Source organism: Ixodes scapularis, unplaced genomic scaffold (assembly GCF_016920785.2).
Source record: "Ixodes scapularis isolate PalLabHiFi unplaced genomic scaffold, ASM1692078v2 PGA_scaffold44__24_contigs__length_19508400, whole genome shotgun sequence".
In the NCBI taxonomy this organism is placed as follows: domain Eukaryota; kingdom Metazoa; phylum Arthropoda; class Arachnida; order Ixodida; family Ixodidae; genus Ixodes; species Ixodes scapularis.
Genome location: NW_024609873.1, coordinates 18,122,288 through 18,139,804, shown reverse-complemented (window position 1 = coordinate 18,139,804; position 17,517 = coordinate 18,122,288). Strand labels below are relative to the sequence as shown.

Here is a 17,517-nt window from a genome sequence, read left to right as displayed (position 1 = left end):
TTAGAGATTATATTTTTCATTTGATTCGTTGGCAAGAATACTGAAACTGGATCCCCCGTGCACATATATCGCGACCACAAAATCCAGGGTGTAGCCGTAAAGACTAACACATTTCGCGCGCCTTGCAAAGTTCGAGTTCGAAACTTACATACCTGAAACTTGACGCGCGAACGTACTTTCACAAGACGTTTTACGCAATTAAATTACAAATAGCGCTAGAACGAGGACAGACGAAGAAGTGGACAGGACAGGCGCTAACTCACAACTGACGGTTTTATATACAACGTTAAAGAAGAAGGTGAAGGAAGTGTCGGGAGTTGAAAAAAGAAGAAAAAATAGGTCTTTTTCTAACCGGGCGCTCTAAGGAGATTGTTAGACTAGAAAGATTAAAACACAGCAGATCAAAAAGAAATTAATAAAAATTAAACAAAGGTAATGATTTTGAACTCTATACGCATAGACCACCCCGGTGGTGCACCGGGTGGGTCTATGCGCTCGCGCCGGTATAGCTTTGGCTGTGGTCCCTGTTGGATGTGAAAAGGTAAATAAGCTGTACGAGGCACTGATCGGCGGCCTTTGGACGATCACCCTTTTTTTTTTTCTATTAAATTTTTATCCAATTTTTTTTATTCTCAATTTGTCTCCCACAGTCCGGGGTTATTTTCTAAGCCTTCAGAATAGTATCGTATAGAGTTCAAAATCATTACCTTTGTTTAATTTTTATTAATTTCATTTTGGTCTGCTGTGTTTTAATCTTTCTAGTCTAACAATCTCCTTAGAGCGCCCGGGAGGTGTGTACGTCTGGAATTCTAATTTCAGGTGTGTACGTCTGGAATTCTAATTTCACAAGCCGTGTTAAATGTGTTGGTCCTTACGGCCGCACTCTGAACATATGCCGGTTTATTATAAATGCAGGTTTACCGCGCCGACCGTGCAAATGCATAGATTCAACTAGACGCGACTTACTGTATGAACGACTTATTTTTTGCGGGCTCAATATTTCGCGATTTAGGTCAAAGCTGAAGTTTTAGAATAATTCGCGACTTCTGATTTGCGCGACGCGGTGGGATCTCGTTATAAATTCCAATATGTTTCCATTTTCCCGGATTTTGTTCGCGGGACCTATTTTTCGCGTTTTGTACGCGATTCGCGAGATTCAGGAAAATTAGGTCCTCGCGAAAATTAATTCGTTTACAATATACCAATTTTGTTTTTTTAATACGGCCGTTTGTAATTAGGTTGGGGTACGATTTATGGACCTGAAAAGGGAGTACGGGTAGTGGATGATGGATGACGTAACGTCTCGGAGCTTTGCCTTCGGAGCTAAGTGATCCCCCGGGGTCCTCTCGTCCGCAGGAGCGTGCACATCACCAAAGAAACGCTCCAGTTCCTCGGGGACGACTACGAGGTGGCACCCGGGGAAGGCGGCCAGCGGCACCCGTACCTGCGGGACCACAACATCGAGTCGTACATCATCATCCCCAACGACAAGAAGAGGATGGCCCCGCCGGAGAACAACGCCAGCTCCGCCGCCCTGCACGGCGTCGCCAAGGAGATCCGCATCATGGGACACGCCAACTCCAGGCGGGCCATGAACCTAGGGTCGGTGGACGCCGGCCGCTGGCCTATTCGTTCATTCATTCATTTGGTAGCTTTAGCAGATGGTGTTTTTCTATAGACGGTGACAGGTTAACATTCAGTAGATGCTTCGTTTCCAGCGCAAGTTTTCTGCCTTTGACAGCACTTCGGCGTAGGCGCAGCCAAAGCTTGGCAGAAGGCAGCAGGTGCGTGCTGGAGGCAAAGCTTCTTCTGCACTCCTAACCTGTCACCGACTACAGAACGATAGTGCTATTTGGAGTTCGTTCCGTCTAGAGCCTCTAAAAAAGTTACGCCCCTTCGAAGTAACATTTTCAGCCAAATATTGTAGCTAAAAATTGTTGTTGCCAGCGATTTCGAGCTTCATCCTAAATTGCGAGAATTGCTTTTCCGTCCTCCAGAAGTCCGCGACAGAGCGAAACGATGTCTGAGTTTCCAAACACTGTATCTGAAGCCGAGGAAGTCGCATTTTCGAATCGTAACTATCGTCAATGGCGTCCACTCTGCATTAGGTAAACAATATGGTGGCGCCCACAATAAAATTGGGTAATTCAGTGTCACTACTCTGAGCTTATTTACTGGCTCTCTTTATATATAGTGCTGACCATTCAAATCAACTTTGCTAGAATAATTTGTTCGGCTCAATAGCGTCCAAACTGGACACGCTTTCTGCTGTGCACGGCATTTACTGGACAGGAAGTGGTATTTTTCCATTCGCTTTCAAACGCTTATTTTTATTTTTGCTGGAAGAAAGTTATTTCTTGTTACGACCGATTGGCGTTCTCGGACAAAGCTTTGGAGCGTGCTCGTGACGTGAGTCCAAATTTATAGCCGCTCACACACTCTGCTGGCTGTTCGTCAATGTCTCCGCTGTTGTCATTCCTAGAGCTCCCGAAAACAAGAGCGGGGAGCAGTCGACAGCAAGGAAGCGAGGAGGAAAGTCGTGCTGTTTTCGTGGTTGACCCTTTTTTTTTTTTTTTTTTTTTTGCTGTGCACAGTAATAAGTGTGTTTTGTTTGGACAGCTCTTAAAGTACATGATCTGACGACCGCATGGTGCTCCAGGTCCAAAGGCTACCCCGGGAGCGACAAGAAGAAAAACTCACAGGAGGAAGTGAACGACTACCTGTCCCACGCAATCGACGCCCACAGTATCGAGCAGCTCAGGGCGGAGCACTGCAAGAAACTCACGCTGACTTTCCACAAGCCAGACGTCGAAGACAAGGTACCGACGCTGGTCGTCACGTCATATGTATATATATATATATTGCACTTTAACTTTAAAAAAAATACTCCTAGTTGAAAAAAGACACCTTGACAATCAATCGTTTTACATCTCATTTATCAGCTGACAAACGCTTCCTTGCTCGAAAAGAAAATTCAGGACATTACCTCCTAAGTTTAAATATAATTTGAAAACCTTTTAAAATTTTAACCATTATGACTTCCTTAAAACATAAGCTATGTAATCTTATAAATACTTTATAATGTCGGGTCTCTTGCTAGTGAACTGCGCACGGGTTGCGCTTTGACAAGGCCAGCGGCACGTCACAAAACTTTTTTTAAGACAAGGGAGGGCGTAAATATTGGAAGGAATTGTGGCCCCCAGACCTGAGGGGCACTTTTCAAAGAAGTTGAGAGGAAGAAAGCAAAAACGGGCCCCTCATGTCAGTGCGCAACAGTTATAGTCGTATTTATTTATGTCTACATTGGCGTTCGTTTCGTAGCTACGCACTGGTTACACCCATATTACGAACCGGATGACAGATATTTAGTGAAGCTGAAATCAACTACTGTATTGAGATTGTCTGTAGCCAGTGTCTCCGCATAAAACGAGCTTATTCAGGTTAGTGAGTGAAGATCTTCTATCTACATTGCAGTACATGAAAGAGCCGGATCCAATGCTGGGTGTGTACATCGTCTGTGCCGAGGTTGTGCTGGTGTTCATCTTCATCATTCATATGATCATTTTGGATCTGTAAGTGCCACTCTGCATACGTACTCGATATATTATTTGCATCTATCTACTATGAATTCATAGCGTCAGATTATATGCGTGTATTCCATAACAGACTTTGGTACAGAAAAGGCACATAACTCTGGCACAACGTGTGACATGCAAATATTTTTTTACAGGTCTTGGATCAGGGTATTTATTCAAATAGGTGGCATTGCTGTCATAATTATGGTCATCTGCATCATCCTATGCCTGCATTTAGACGTAAGTAATCGAAGCTGTTTATTTATGTGACCTTCACATATTATTTACTGCAGCTGGCAGCACTTCCCCGCCTCATAATATTAACTTTCTGTCTTCTTTTCCAGATCTTTACAGCTGTGATTCCTTCGAAATGTTACAAGATTTCCGAAAAACTCACCGGAAATCGGTTTCATAGTCAAGTTATTTCAATTGTCATACTTGTGATTGTATACATCTGCTGCATGACATCATCCGTAAGTGGACTTCTTTTTTCGCTCGTCATGCTCTTGTGATTACGAATTTCAACTCGCGAAAAGACCTTTCGGGAACATACCGCAATGCCTTTCGTCATTGCACCGCGCTGCGCGGAGAATTGTGGGGTTGTTCCGCTGTACGGTCGGGCTGACTCCTAGCCTCAGTACACCTTGAAAGCTGCGCAATTCCTTCTCTCTTGCGTACCACTGCGAGTTTAGAACACAATGATAACAAAGCGAGTATATCAAAGAGTTGATACGTGCCCTGCTTTGTTATTGCCCTGCTTTCTTTGCATTCTAAAATTCCAAAAAGCTAAACAAACAGGAACCACTCCTTCTATTCATGGGTATCTTCCTCACGCCCCGTACAGCGGATTGCCGTAGTGCGTCAAAAATACGATGGGGGGCGCTGCGAATTTTCGGAACGGTCTATTGTATTCCCGGTGTCATTTGTAAAGCCAAAACCCTTCTCGTTCTTGCAGTTTCTGCCAGCATCGGACGATATTGCATCATGCCTGTATTTTGACGCCAATTACAGCATGTCATACAACTTGACGTGTGTGCAAGAGAATTACGTAAATGTACCTGAGGTAAGCAGTTGATACTTTGCCGTATCGGTCCTCTACGGATATTCCTATACCAGACTCTGCTAAGCTAGAACTAATATTGTTATTTCGCTTACCAGTTTTCTTTTTCCTTTATCAGTATGAGTAGAACAAGGTTGAATTCTATCTACACTAAAATTAAATGCACGTTTCAACATTTTACTATAAATAACTGTTCCCTCTCAAACGCTTTGTTTTCATACCACAGTGTGAAAGGGCAGGACCATTTTACCATTTTAATGTTGTTACCTGACCAGCACTTCGGCTGGTTTGTGATGTAATTTATTAACGGGGCTAGGACACGTAAAATATAAAATCTCATATAACTACATTGCTATCGCCCATTTAATGGTGCTATATTTTTGCTAAATTTGTTTCGTACAACGCGTTAGTCTCGTGGCCGATAAATTATATTCAATCGCGGGACCTTCGGATTTCCTCATTTGGGAAGACCGCTATCTTTGAAATATATTATGAATGTGTCCCCTAGCATTCCTAGCGGAGCGGCGGCGCAACTCCGGCCGTCTTTTGTATGAACTCGCAGACAGCTTTCTCAACCCTTGGGCTGCGTCGGCCTTCAGCTTTATCGTTTTCCTCCCACGTTTCCAGCACATGGAGTCTGCGGCAATGTTCATGTCGTCGGAATCTTTTGTTTCGGCGGACTAGGAGCAAGGAGCAGCTAGGCTAGGAGGCAAAGGAATTAGAGCAGCTGCGTAGCGTGGAACGTGCACACATGTGGCGAGCATGGATAGGCTTAGAATGAGTGATTGTTTTCTGTTGACAATTACCTGGTTCGTAGACACTATGATGTGACTACTCTTGGCAGATTATGTGAAAATTGCATCAGGGTTTCCATGTCACCAGATGCAAACGATCTAGATTAGAAACATAATTCTTATAGTTACTACAGCTCTAAAAATCGCAAAACTGTTTATATACAATAAGTAAACTATGAGCATTTCATGTCAGGTGTAATTTATTTCCTTACATTTCGTGTCCTGACCCTTTAAATATTTATTTTGCGAAATCAAGGGGCAAATTAATTTGCTTTCGCGTTCATGCCGTTTTAAACTCCTGTCAGAGGGCACAATAATAGGCTCACTATAGGTGCATTAAGAATTTTCGCAGCTATACCGATTGGAAAAGCTTGATCGTACATGCTACAGCTAGCGTTCCTTGTCCTCGGTTGATACCGATAAACCCCGAAAATAAAACCCCGAGTTGGTTTCATCAAAAGCGGGGAAAAGCCGAAAAACCCCTAATCAGATCGAGCTGCCCTGAATAAGAGAAATGTAAGCTTCACGAAACAGAAAGCCTTTATCTACTGCTTAATTTTGTTTTGAATGAAAACACAATCCACACTGAACTGCCCGCGTGGTATTTCGAATAACACCCCTTACCTCAACACCTCTTAAGGGGTTTTGTTAGCGGAGTTCTTCAAAGCCCCTGGGTTGTTGGTCTCTTAAGGGGTGTTGGGAGAATTATCTCGTTTTCAGTCTCTTACTGGGACCGAGACGTTTTCTAACTTTTCGGGTCACGCGCGTGTTCCCTCGAGGTTGGCAATTCCCATTTCATATTCCCTTGCACATAAGCACCCCCGCCCCCCCTGGTGTTTGGGGGGGGGGGGGGGGGGGGGGGCTATAAACACCGATTCGTGTTCTCCAATATCAAACATTGACGCTGAAACACACCGAATATTTGGGGAAAGAAATAAACGCCGAACGAAAAACCGCGAATTCAAAGAAAAATAAACCCCGGAAACACGATACCCTACCAATAGAGTATAAAAAAAAACGAATGGTGAAAGCCAAAATCTTTAATTTTGTATCTGTAAGTGGGCAGCGTCAAAGCAGCATCTTCAACTCAAGCTGGTTTCCAGACGAAATAAGCAGTTGTTTAAGTTGCGTTCCACGTGAACAACAAACCGCAGATCCAAAATAAAAAAAAAAAAAAATATTTCTTTTTTAGAAAGAAACATTGAACATTAATGGACTTTACAAACAGTGTAAGTATGCATTGCGCGACACTGTTTGCGCAAACAAGCGATCGCTGTTATCTGTTTTGTTGTTTCTTTTAAAATTTAAGAGATGTCATCAAAACTACTGTACTGGCGAAAACTGCTCTTGGTGCACTAACAAAACAGACAACATTTGGTGTCTGATAATGTTATATCGAAATAAAGTTGAAAAATCGCCGATGTCGTGCTTGCACAAACAGTGTCAGGCAGTGTGCATATCTGGGTATGTGAGCCGTCGTCTATACCCGATTAGAAATTTGGCAGTCAGTGAGATTTGGCTTTGTTGTGGTTTTTACTTCATTTGATTTATATATATACTAGACTAACTGAATTCCGCCTTTAGCTAATCAGCAACAGTTTTTTTTTTTTAACGAGAAGTTGGCGTTTTACAATTTAGTTTGGAAAATTGAAAGAATTATATCTACGACTCGATCGAAGGGAGACTACAATTATGTCATTGCCCCTCTCTTTCTATCTCTCTCTCACTTCCATCCCACCCTTGCTATCACGCGTCCTGCACTCAAATACTTGCTATGGAACAGATCTTACTCCGCAAAAATCCAACGGCCTTGGCGCCGTCAGCTTTTGCGCAGTTGAGACGACTGAACGCGCTCAGCCTCAAGATTTTTCCCTTTGAGTTAGGAGGGGTGGCTGCCGCCATATTTCGTGGTGGCAACCCGTCAAGACGGCTGAGACAGCCGTCTTTGCTGTCTCGGCGAATTCGGTAACTCGGTCCGTCGACGAGAGCTCTCTCCTTCGGCGTGCAGCGCGAGAGGGTGCACAGCGCGATGCTCATGCATTATCCCGGACGCGAGATTTACGAACCGCTCGGGAAGGGTTTGGCGCTGTAGGCTCCTTGTGTAGTGCAAATGAGCGGAGTAAATTGCATTGTCTTAGTCAAGTATTTGGTGCACTGTTGCTGTCCCCTTTCCCTCCACTTTTTGTATCACTATTAAAAGGCAACGGTATGCTGCGCGAGTGAAAGAATAGCATCCAATCCACTCGAGTGGTGCTCCTCCGAGCACATACGGTAGAGCAACACGTGACGCTTTCAAGTTGGAATATGCTTTTGCTCGATGAAGTCAAATGGTAGAGCGCGAAGACAAGGACAAAAAGAGGAGAACTTTACATCACTGTGCGCTAACTTTCAACTGTTTATCCTCCTTATTTATCTTTGTCTTCGAGTACTACCATGTACTCTAAACTTTAGCACAGCCTCGAACAACAATCAACACTATTCTGCAATAAACAAATAATATATAATGGAGTACATATCTACAGTGATCAAACGCAAACCGAAAAGAAACCTTTCGCACTCAGAGTTTGCGTTTAACTAATTCAATGACTCGATAGAATTTGACACTCCCAGTGAGAAAAAGTATCGCCTGACTTTCCCTCACTCTGTTCTTACAAATATTATGCAGCATCACTTAATCGCAACTGCAATACTAAATACTCGAAATGTGTTCAGGAGTTAAGAGGGTGCTGTCACTGGTAAAGTTAATTTATTTACTCCCAAAGTTTCGCGTTCCGCGCTGCATGTGCCGTCAGTGTTTACAAACGCTGTAGAATGAGCCGAGGAAATCACCCCTTGCACGTAGCGAACTAATTATTTATCAACGTTACTAAAACACTCAGTTGGGCAACTCACCCTTGAAACCCGGACCGCTCGCATTCCTCGTGACCAAACTGAATACGATAATAGCGCCTCCTTCAGCGGCGAGTCAAAACATGAAAGTTGATTTTCAAAAGCTTTTGACCGTGTCCCCCACAAACGACTAATACATAAACTAAGAGTAGCAAAGATAGAAGCAGGCATCGTTAAATGGATTTCAGGCTTTCTTTCAAATAGATACCAGTGTGTTGTTATAGATAACATTGTCTCTTCTCCTGTCTCCGTTAAATCCGTTGTTCCCCAGGGCTCTGTCCTCGGGCCTTTACTCTTTCTCCTTTATATTAACGACATTCTTACCAACATTACTTCTACCATGCGGCTTTTCGCAGACGATTGCGTCATCTATCGGACCATAACCTCTCCCTCTGATAGTGCTTTACTTAAAGCTGACCTCGAGAAAATTTCAAGGTGGTGTTCTCATTGGAAAATGCAGATTAACACAGAGAAAACTAAATGCATGACTTTCACTACAAAAAAGAAGATAACCGAACATGCTTATAAAATTAACAATACAGATATCGAAAGGGTACAATCATATAAATATCTAGGAATTCATATAACACCTAGCCTCTCATGGAACCTCCATATTGAAATAACTTTAAGGGATGCTTCTAAAAAATTAGGTTTCTTGAGAAGGCACTTATTTCTAGCTGACACTAACACGAAACTTATGGCATATACATCCCTCGTAAGAAGCAAACTAGAATACACCTCAGTGATATGGATTCCACACCAAGCTTACCTAATTAACAGTCTAGAGTCACTACAAAATAAAGCAGCCCGGTTTATAGCATGCGATTACTCTCCTACTAGTAGCATCACCCGTATCAAAGAATCATTAGATTTAATGCCCCTCGAGACCAGAAGGCGAATCGCACGTTTTTCGTTATTTCATAAAATCTACCATAGTTCATCATCTTTCCGTCAAACGCACATTATGTCCGCTACTCGCATTTTTCCCCGCTTTGATCATCCTAACAAAGTAAATTCGGTATTTGCGCGTACTAACTTATACAAATACTCCCCGCTGAACCTCGCAATAAATGAATGGAACGCCTTACCAAGTAACATTGCAGTCACACAGGATTGCCAAACTTTTTTAGGCTTCTTGATTTCTTTTATATCAGAAAAAGCCTAAGTCATTATCACTCTGTATTCTTTGCTTCGTCATGACAATTTTGAATTGTTTCTTCGTGGCTTTTATCTTTTTTTTTCTTTTCGTTGCTCGCAGTGTGTTACGGCTATCTGTTCATTGTTTGTATTGCTTCTAATATTGGTGTTAAAAATTCCCCCCTATGTAATGCCCTAGGGCCCTTAGGGTAAATAAATAAATAAATAAAATACTGCGAGATGGCACTGCGAGATGGCGCCACCGGCCCTCGCGCGACTCGACCTGAACCAATACGTACAGCATTAGCTCCGAGATCCCCAAGCGCGCGAACGCTTCGGGATCTCGGAGGCCATGCGTACAGCCGTGCAGTTCCCGGAGTGGCCGCTGCGGGTGAAATGACGGCTTTGGGGTCGCCTTTAGTTCGGTTCTCCAGTACGGATCGGAGCTACCTTTTCAAAGCAGGCTCTATGACTTTTTCTCGACTGAGTTGTGCTAGTTACGTTGCTATTTATCAAAGGCTTATTGGTCGAACGCGAAGCGTCTTCCTGCTTAAAAAGAGACAGCACTTAACGGAAAATATGAACGCCACTCACATTGTAATACCCGATGCCGACGGCACACGCTCCCTACAAGAAATTCAAATAAATAGCCCAAAAACAATGCCACCGTAGCGCGGCCAATGCTAAGCGTTCTTGCCAGAAGGCACTCTTTCACGCGCTTGTGAGCAATAAAAAAAAAAGCGTCACGACGAAAATTGGTCTAATATCACCAGCAAAGAGGCCGAAAGGCATGCTATTTGTCAAATAGGACAGTCGCATTTGACAGGAAGATTATGCCCGTTTGTCCTGCAGCGCGATCCCATCGCATTTCGTGCTAGTGGCTTGATTTAATCTGGGGGCTTGACGCTCGGCGACTCCATTTGAGAGAAACGAGAAGCTTCTCACCGAAAAATTAATTACGCATCATCGTATGCCCAGTATCTGCTCAAATGTGGCTCTTGCAGTTGGGACCTGCAGACGCCAAAGTTTCAGAGTCTGCCCTTGTCTGGTTTCAAAATGATGAACGACTTTCGAAAATTTTCAATCAGGAAATGGTGGTCAGCGGTGCCCACAAATACACGGAGACGAATGGCGAACACCACCTGAAACGGACCCCATTTTCTCAGTGAAACTTTTTTAAGCCTTACTTCTGAAACCTGTTTGGAACCGATAGCTCTACGTTTGGACGGAAACTGAACGTGGGGCGATACAGAGTTTGTTTTTGCGGTGAGAAAAACACGATTCTCTTTTTTTTTTTCTCAAACAATTTATAATACAACAGCACTGGAGGGAACAAGGTTTTCGTAATTTTGCACTTTACACGGACTGCATTGAGACTTTCAATTTAAGCGCGAGAATGCGACTGTAAGAGACATTTCTTTTTCTCCCGAACCTTCAAGCATGTCCGTCGTACTTTTTAGGATGTGTGACCTTCTTTTCCAGATTCTGTGGCGCTGCCCACGAGGCCAGAGTGTGATACGAACGGTCTTGTCTCTGGGTCTTGCAGTACCTCATGCTCTGTCTGGTCCTGGTGCTCCTTGCTTGTGCAGCTGTCCTTGTGCTCACAACGCTGGAGAAGCTGGTGCTCATGCTCCTCTTTGCCTTGCCCTTTTGCGCGCTCACCTTCACCTGGGACGACAGCCTCTGGAACTTCTTCTTTGACAGGTAACTTCTAAGCTGCACCGCAGGCTCGGCCGTAGGCTCGGACTTTTTGGGATTCTGTGCTCCTACTCATTGCTTATAAAGACGCGCGTGACGAGCCAACGACGCCCAGCCCTAATTTCTACGTGACAACAGTAAGAGTATAATATCAATACTAAATATTAAGGATACATTGCACATCAGCTTAATAAAACATAATACGACACTTTCCCTTGAACCTTCTCGTCTTACTAAAGCAACTACATTGCTGTTCGCTGCGTTCAGCTCAAGAAACGAGTTTATCGTATGATATACTTCTCGCGTCCAAATGCTGCGAGAGGTCTACCCGTGGTATAAAATGAGTTTGTGTATATATACTTTAAACCAGTCTCAATTATGAAAAAAATGTTAGCCCGTACATTGGATTGTAGTCAAGCAGGCCCACAGTAAGCGTTCCAGCATGGGAACGAGGCTGGGGTAAACAGTTCGTTACAAGTGCTCGTAAAGATGTCCGCTTGATTCTCCCCGCAGTGACCGTGAAGGGATGTCCCTGAAGACGGTGGTGATGCTGGTGCTTTGCCTGTACATTGTGGTTCTGGTGATCCACGGCTTCCAGACAGAAGCGACGTCCCGGTTGGACTTCCTCTGGAAGCTCCAGGCCATGGAAGAGAAAGAGGACATGGAGGACCTGCAAGCCTACAATCGCAAACTTCTCGGGAACATCCTTCCCGCTCACGTGGCCGAGTACTTCCTCAGCTCCGACCATAGAAACGAGGTACTCGTCCCTCTCGTCTTCTAGTACGGCACCTGGCTCCGACTGGTGTGTTTGGCGTCCTATTCCCGCCCATACATTAAAAGTGATCCGGAAAAGGGCGACATATTTCGTCGTACAATCCGGCGTGTCACGTTGTCAGGTGAAACGATCCTGGCCGTTAGTGTCAGAAGTGCCGACAAAAAGCACAAGCGAACGCTAGTGTCGCTGTCACCGCGGGGTCCTAACTCCTGGCTGCTGTAGCTATCGTGGACTGTCAAGCTGCAGAGCGTCTGGCAGCAGAACAGGCGTGTGCCACGTCCGCTACCACTGTTGTGACACCGCTAGGATTTCGGCCGGTGACAGCATAACATTTGTATGACGTCATCAAGAGGAAATCGAAGAACCACTTTTTAGGGCTCGGTAAACACACCAGTCAGAGACGCGTTCCAGGCACATTACCCTTAGCTCTAAAAGTAGTAAACTCGGAGAACCAATGGCCCCAGCTGAGCGCCTGGGGAGCCAGCCGCTTATGGTCGGATAAAAGTTAAGAATACGCCAAAACAACGACACGTACCAGCCATGGCATCGGATCGCTCTGGAGACCAACGACTTGTGTGACGTCAACGCAACGTGCGCCTCGCATTGCAGAGGATGGCTGGTACGTGGAAAGAAGGGTGTGGAAGGGGCTGCTGGCGCGATCCAGGGTGTACCAACCTGGAAAAGCTGCAATTGTCAAGGGATTTTAAAGCATTCAGAAGTTGGGGAATTGTCAGGGAAATCTTCAGAGAATTGGTTAGGTCAGGGATAATGACCGATGTGGGCGGCGCAGTGACACGGAACGCAACGAGGTGGGAGGGTGCGGCGTGCAGTAGCATGGATGTATGGCCTTCGCGCTGAGTAACAGTTGCCTGGGGCATCACTGCACAACGTAAGCCACCACTCGATTCGCCGGAGTAAACAGGAACAGCCTGAACAAATGCTACCACCCGAGCCTCCGTATTTTTTTTTTGTCTTTTTTAAGAGTCAGGCAGTGGCGTCACAAGGAGGGAGGGGGGGGGGGGGTCGCGGCGGGCTGCCGCCCTGGGTGCCACTGACCCTCGTGCCGCCACTGGGGTCGGGGATTTTAGCAGAAATATTCAAAAGGAACCTGGACAACTCAAGGGAATTAAGAGAAGCAATTTGGTAGACAAGACCCAAAAAGTCGTTTTGATTCCCATACGCTTTGTGAGCGCCGGAAGCCCGGGTGTAAGGAGGTGAAATGTGCATGAACAACATCAGTTTACTGCAAAGAAGATAGTCTTCTTCATACTCGCTTCACCGATTAAGAAAAGCGAATAGCCTTTCGAGCATTCTCCTCTCGCAACGTTCGAGTGAAACGAAATAGAGAGAAAAAAAAAAAGATGAAGTAAAGAGAGCAAACGTTCGTGGCCCCTTAGCAAGAAACTGAGAATTTATCAAACCCTTGTGGGAGCAGGAGTTGAGATGCGGAGTTTCTGGGACGTCAGGAAGAAATAAACAAAAGCTGAATGATGGCCTCCATCGGTTTTCTAGCTACCCAAACTAAACACATTTTCGAAATGCCCAGGCTCTTACCGGCATGATATATTTATCATTTCTTAAATCAAAATAGCTATTGAGAAAACGGCAAATAAAAGTTATGCCAAAACCAACATGTTTCCGCGCTCTCAAGTCCCGGGGTAACGTCAAGTCCAGCGGGCAGTCTATAAAAAAATACCTTATTTTGCGTGTATTTTCTTTTCTTTTGCCGGTGTGAACTTCCGCGGCATTCATTTTATACTATCAAACCTGTTGTAACTCGTCGGAAACATTGGATGTCGCGTTTTTAGCATTACTATAGTAGAGGGTTTCAACCTCCCAGTCCAAATTTAAAAATCCAGTAACTTCGCTAAAAAAAAAAATCTGCGATTTGTAAATTGTTACTAGTTCAGATTTGTCTATTAATACGTTGAAACAGCTTTGAGGCAGATCGGTGACTATTAGGGGTTGCATCGCGTTACGAAGCTCCTGAGCAGTCATCCTGCAGCGTGCACAATGTTCCTAGACTACGAGCTTCCATAAAGAAAATGAAGCCCTGTGTTTCGGCCAGCATAGATAAACTATGCATTATAGGAAGCTGAAACTCCGGTGAACGTTACGCTAGCTGTGATGGAAGTCGAAAGCTGGACATCACCTGAATCAAAATATAAATCCGAAAATAAAAATTTCTCTGCGCATCAAACCAAAAAAAAAAGACTTTTTGTGCGCCTGTGGCAGGTATTTCAGTGAAACCAGACTTCTGAGTATAATCTTCTATTTCTTACTAACAAGTTCGTTTCACTGAAATAAATTACAACACGTGGCAATCGAGTTTTTGTTTCATTCAAGCTGTTAATTGTTGTTGCTGTTGTCGTTTTTTTTTTTTTTTTTTCGGGGAGGGGGGGGGGGGGTGGTTTTGCAGTTTTATTTATTGCAGGAATTGACCGATCACATATTTTTATTTACGCTCAAAATATTCGTGTTACACTCCCAGTGATCGAAGTGCTGCGCCATTTGCGTCAAATTCAGCCATGAACGAAAGTCTGCTACATGCGCCGGAATGCCATATTTGCTAAGAATGAACCTTTTTCATATAAAGACGACACCAAGGACGTGGCTAAAACTCTAACTACGGTTGGTGTATGGAATAAGGGCTACGATACATGTCCTGCCTTTTCTGCGGCTGATCTGAGCCGTGGAAGAGGCACGAGAGCAGGGTTGCCGACATGAAAAGTCAGAATTTGCCTAGCGAACGCCTGAAATTTCCATCGCTTGCCCAAATAATTACATAATACTAAATATTTGTTTGTTTGTTCTTTTGCATCACTTCCATTTCTACGATAGTGGATATATTATGTAGCCTTTACGCCTCGCGTACGTTTCGCAAAACTGAGTTCATCGGGTCAAAACCGCGGCCAAAGCAAATCTGACGAGGGGAAGTGTTACCGGGAGATTCAAACTGACGAATGAAAACTTACATTCACCTCAGATGTTATGCACGCCATCACGCTTTATGTTATAATCAGTCCAAAACAAGGGTGTACTGCAATAAGCGAGAGTTCTTGTACTCGAATTCAGGGAACACGGCACACAGTAACTACAATTTCATACACGGCACTTCACAAAATAATATTAATTGTGGTAAGTCGGCATCTCCAGACATCGTAATATTTCTTCACGTGCTCAAGCCTTTCTCTTCTTTTTTTTTTTTTTTTTCGAGAAGGCATAGCTGCGTTTTTAGAAGCTTCCACTTGGCTGATCCCTTCCTTCATAGCTTTCACGGGGGCGATGAAAACAGAAGAAAATTGATTTTGCCGAAAAAAGTTGTTGGAGTGCTCCTCAGTGTTTCCACATGGTCGCAAAACAAACCGCAAAACAGCTGGAGGGAATAGCCTAAATGTAATCAAAGCCGCTAAACTTCGATGTAAACTCGAAATAAAATCAAAGTGGGCCTATAAACTCAAGATGTACACGGCGCGACAACTTTTCTTGGCAATGCAGTGGAAGGTAGAGGCCCGCGTCCCCTCTCCCATTTTGAGTGTGCGCGGGCTCTCCCCCTCTCCTCGGAAATGGGGGAGGAGGAGAGCCCGCGCACACTCAAAATGGGAGAGGGGACGCGGGCCTCTACCTTCCACTGCATTGCCAAGAAAAGTTGTCGCGGAGTATAGTAAGATTTCCCTTATTACCACATAGACCCGAATATTACCTTGATCTGGGAAATATTTTCTCGGGTTGGCAGCCCTGCAGGAGAGGTTGTGCAACCATCCTTCCAGACGCCAGCCGAAGTTCGAGCTTTCTCCGCTGCGAGAAAAAGGCCTGCGCGTTTGTAAAACCCTTCTTGAAAAGGTCCATTACGCCACACCTGCGCCGAGTAGGCTTAAGCAAAATAAGATATAAATATTTTATTATTGGTAGACATTAATACTTAGAAAAGTAGGAGGAAAAGAAAATGGTACAAATACGTATATCGCAACGTGTGTAGTCACCACATAGTTCGTTTCATCTTATAACAGAGCACAATCGAAGGCTATAACACGTACAACCGCGAACACAGATACTAAATAAAAGCGCAGGTCACGGGACATATTCGCTGTATTGTAAAGGTTTAGTCGATGAAGAACACGCACAGAAGCTGGATGAATGCTCTGATATCTCGCTTTTTACGCTCTTTGGTTGTTCCCATTGGCTCGTGGCCTCGGCTGCGCTTTTACTTAAAACGAAGTTTGGAGATTGCTCGTCAACCGCGCTGGCTTGCTGATGCCCTGGCGGCATACGCTTAGGCTACGGGGGGGCATCGGGGCTATGATCGTTACCGAGACGCTGTTTACGTGCCATGTAACGACCTTCTAGTAGTGGCATGTAAACAAAATAATGGACACAGCGACGGACACATGGCGATATTCACACGCTGTAAAATGTACCCCCTACAATAAACTACCAATAATTGCCGGTGTACAAAAATTGCGCGAAAAAGCACCCCCCCTTCCCCCCCCCCCCCCCCCCCCCCCCCCCCGGAGAACTTCTCAGACTGCCCCCCCGCCCCCCGGGAAAATGGAAAGTGTACGCCGCTGCCTGGCGGCATAATCGCTGACGTCGTCTAAATTTGTAGGGGAGATCAATGGCCGAGTGGGCTTGCGCGCACCAGTTCGAAGCACGTGGAGCGAAAGCCCGCGTTGCAGAACCCGGGAATCCTGGGCTCAATCCCCACCCCTGGCCGCTTCGATCAGGATGAGCATCGTACCGGCATGCGGTCGTGTACTACCGCGGCGTGATGCACGTTAAAGGCCCACAGGCTAGCGGTTGCTCATTGCAAATTGCTCATCTACAGCTGAGAAACCAGTCGCCCGTTGAGGCAGACTAAGTTCAGGCTGCATAAACATACACACACACACACACAATTCTAAATTTCCGGACAATGTCGGCTAAGTCAGGAGCTGAAAGTCGCGCGAAAACACTGCAAAATAGTAGGACAGCGGCCAATGGGACAGAACCAGATTCCTGTACTCCTGATGAAATCGTTTGATTGTCATCTCTGCCGCATGCCTCCTCGCCGCCTCCCACCTCCTCCCACCAGCGCTCGCGTCGAGCTTCACCGCTTTGCACCGGACTGCTAGGAGCAGCCGCTGACTCCGGGTGAGCTCCTGGGTTAGCCCGATAGGCTCGGTAATAATGCTCAGAGAACTATTCCAGGTATACCTTCCTTGGTCTTGGTTCTAAGCTAATGTCTAATCCTAAAAAGCAGCACCGAGAAAGAAAAAAAAAAAGCGCGGGTCTATATATGAATAAATACGGTAGTCAGGCTACTTCCCGTGCCGCTGTCGATCGAAAGAGCAGCGAACTTTGACTTCACTCTGCTTCCTACGCCGCTAAAGAGCATGGTCGCTTTTAAGCACAAGTGTAGGTTTTCATATTTGGGGGTGGTTGTTTTCGCTGGTTAAAATATTACTGTCTTTAGCTTGATAGGTTCCTAGAACTGTGTGTGCGTGTGTGTGTGGAGAGCGGGTGAGGCATTTTAATGCAGCGAGAAACTGGGAGAGAGGGAGCACACAGGGACGGTAGAACGCCGAGCTCTGGTTTGAATAATTAGTAGGT

The 17,517-nt window shown here is 45.1% G+C and overlaps 1 protein-coding gene across 2 annotated transcripts in view; it reads left to right on the top strand.

Moving 5' to 3' along the window:
- LOC8038026 (adenylate cyclase type 5) overlaps positions 1-17,517 on the top strand; it is a 330,452-nt gene that overhangs the window by 284,336 nt on the left and 28,599 nt on the right. For both annotated transcript variants that reach the window (XM_040223491.3, XM_040223492.3), the window contains 8 exons: positions 1,357-1,602; positions 2,660-2,819; positions 3,475-3,572; positions 3,731-3,815; positions 3,920-4,048; positions 4,531-4,638; positions 11,002-11,159; positions 11,667-11,910. In XM_040223491.3, coding sequence (XP_040079425.1) covers positions 1,357-1,602; positions 2,660-2,819; positions 3,475-3,572; positions 3,731-3,815; positions 3,920-4,048; positions 4,531-4,638; positions 11,002-11,159; positions 11,667-11,910 — 1,228 coding nt within the window. The remainder of the gene's footprint in view (positions 1-1,356; positions 1,603-2,659; positions 2,820-3,474; positions 3,573-3,730; positions 3,816-3,919; positions 4,049-4,530; positions 4,639-11,001; positions 11,160-11,666; positions 11,911-17,517) is intronic.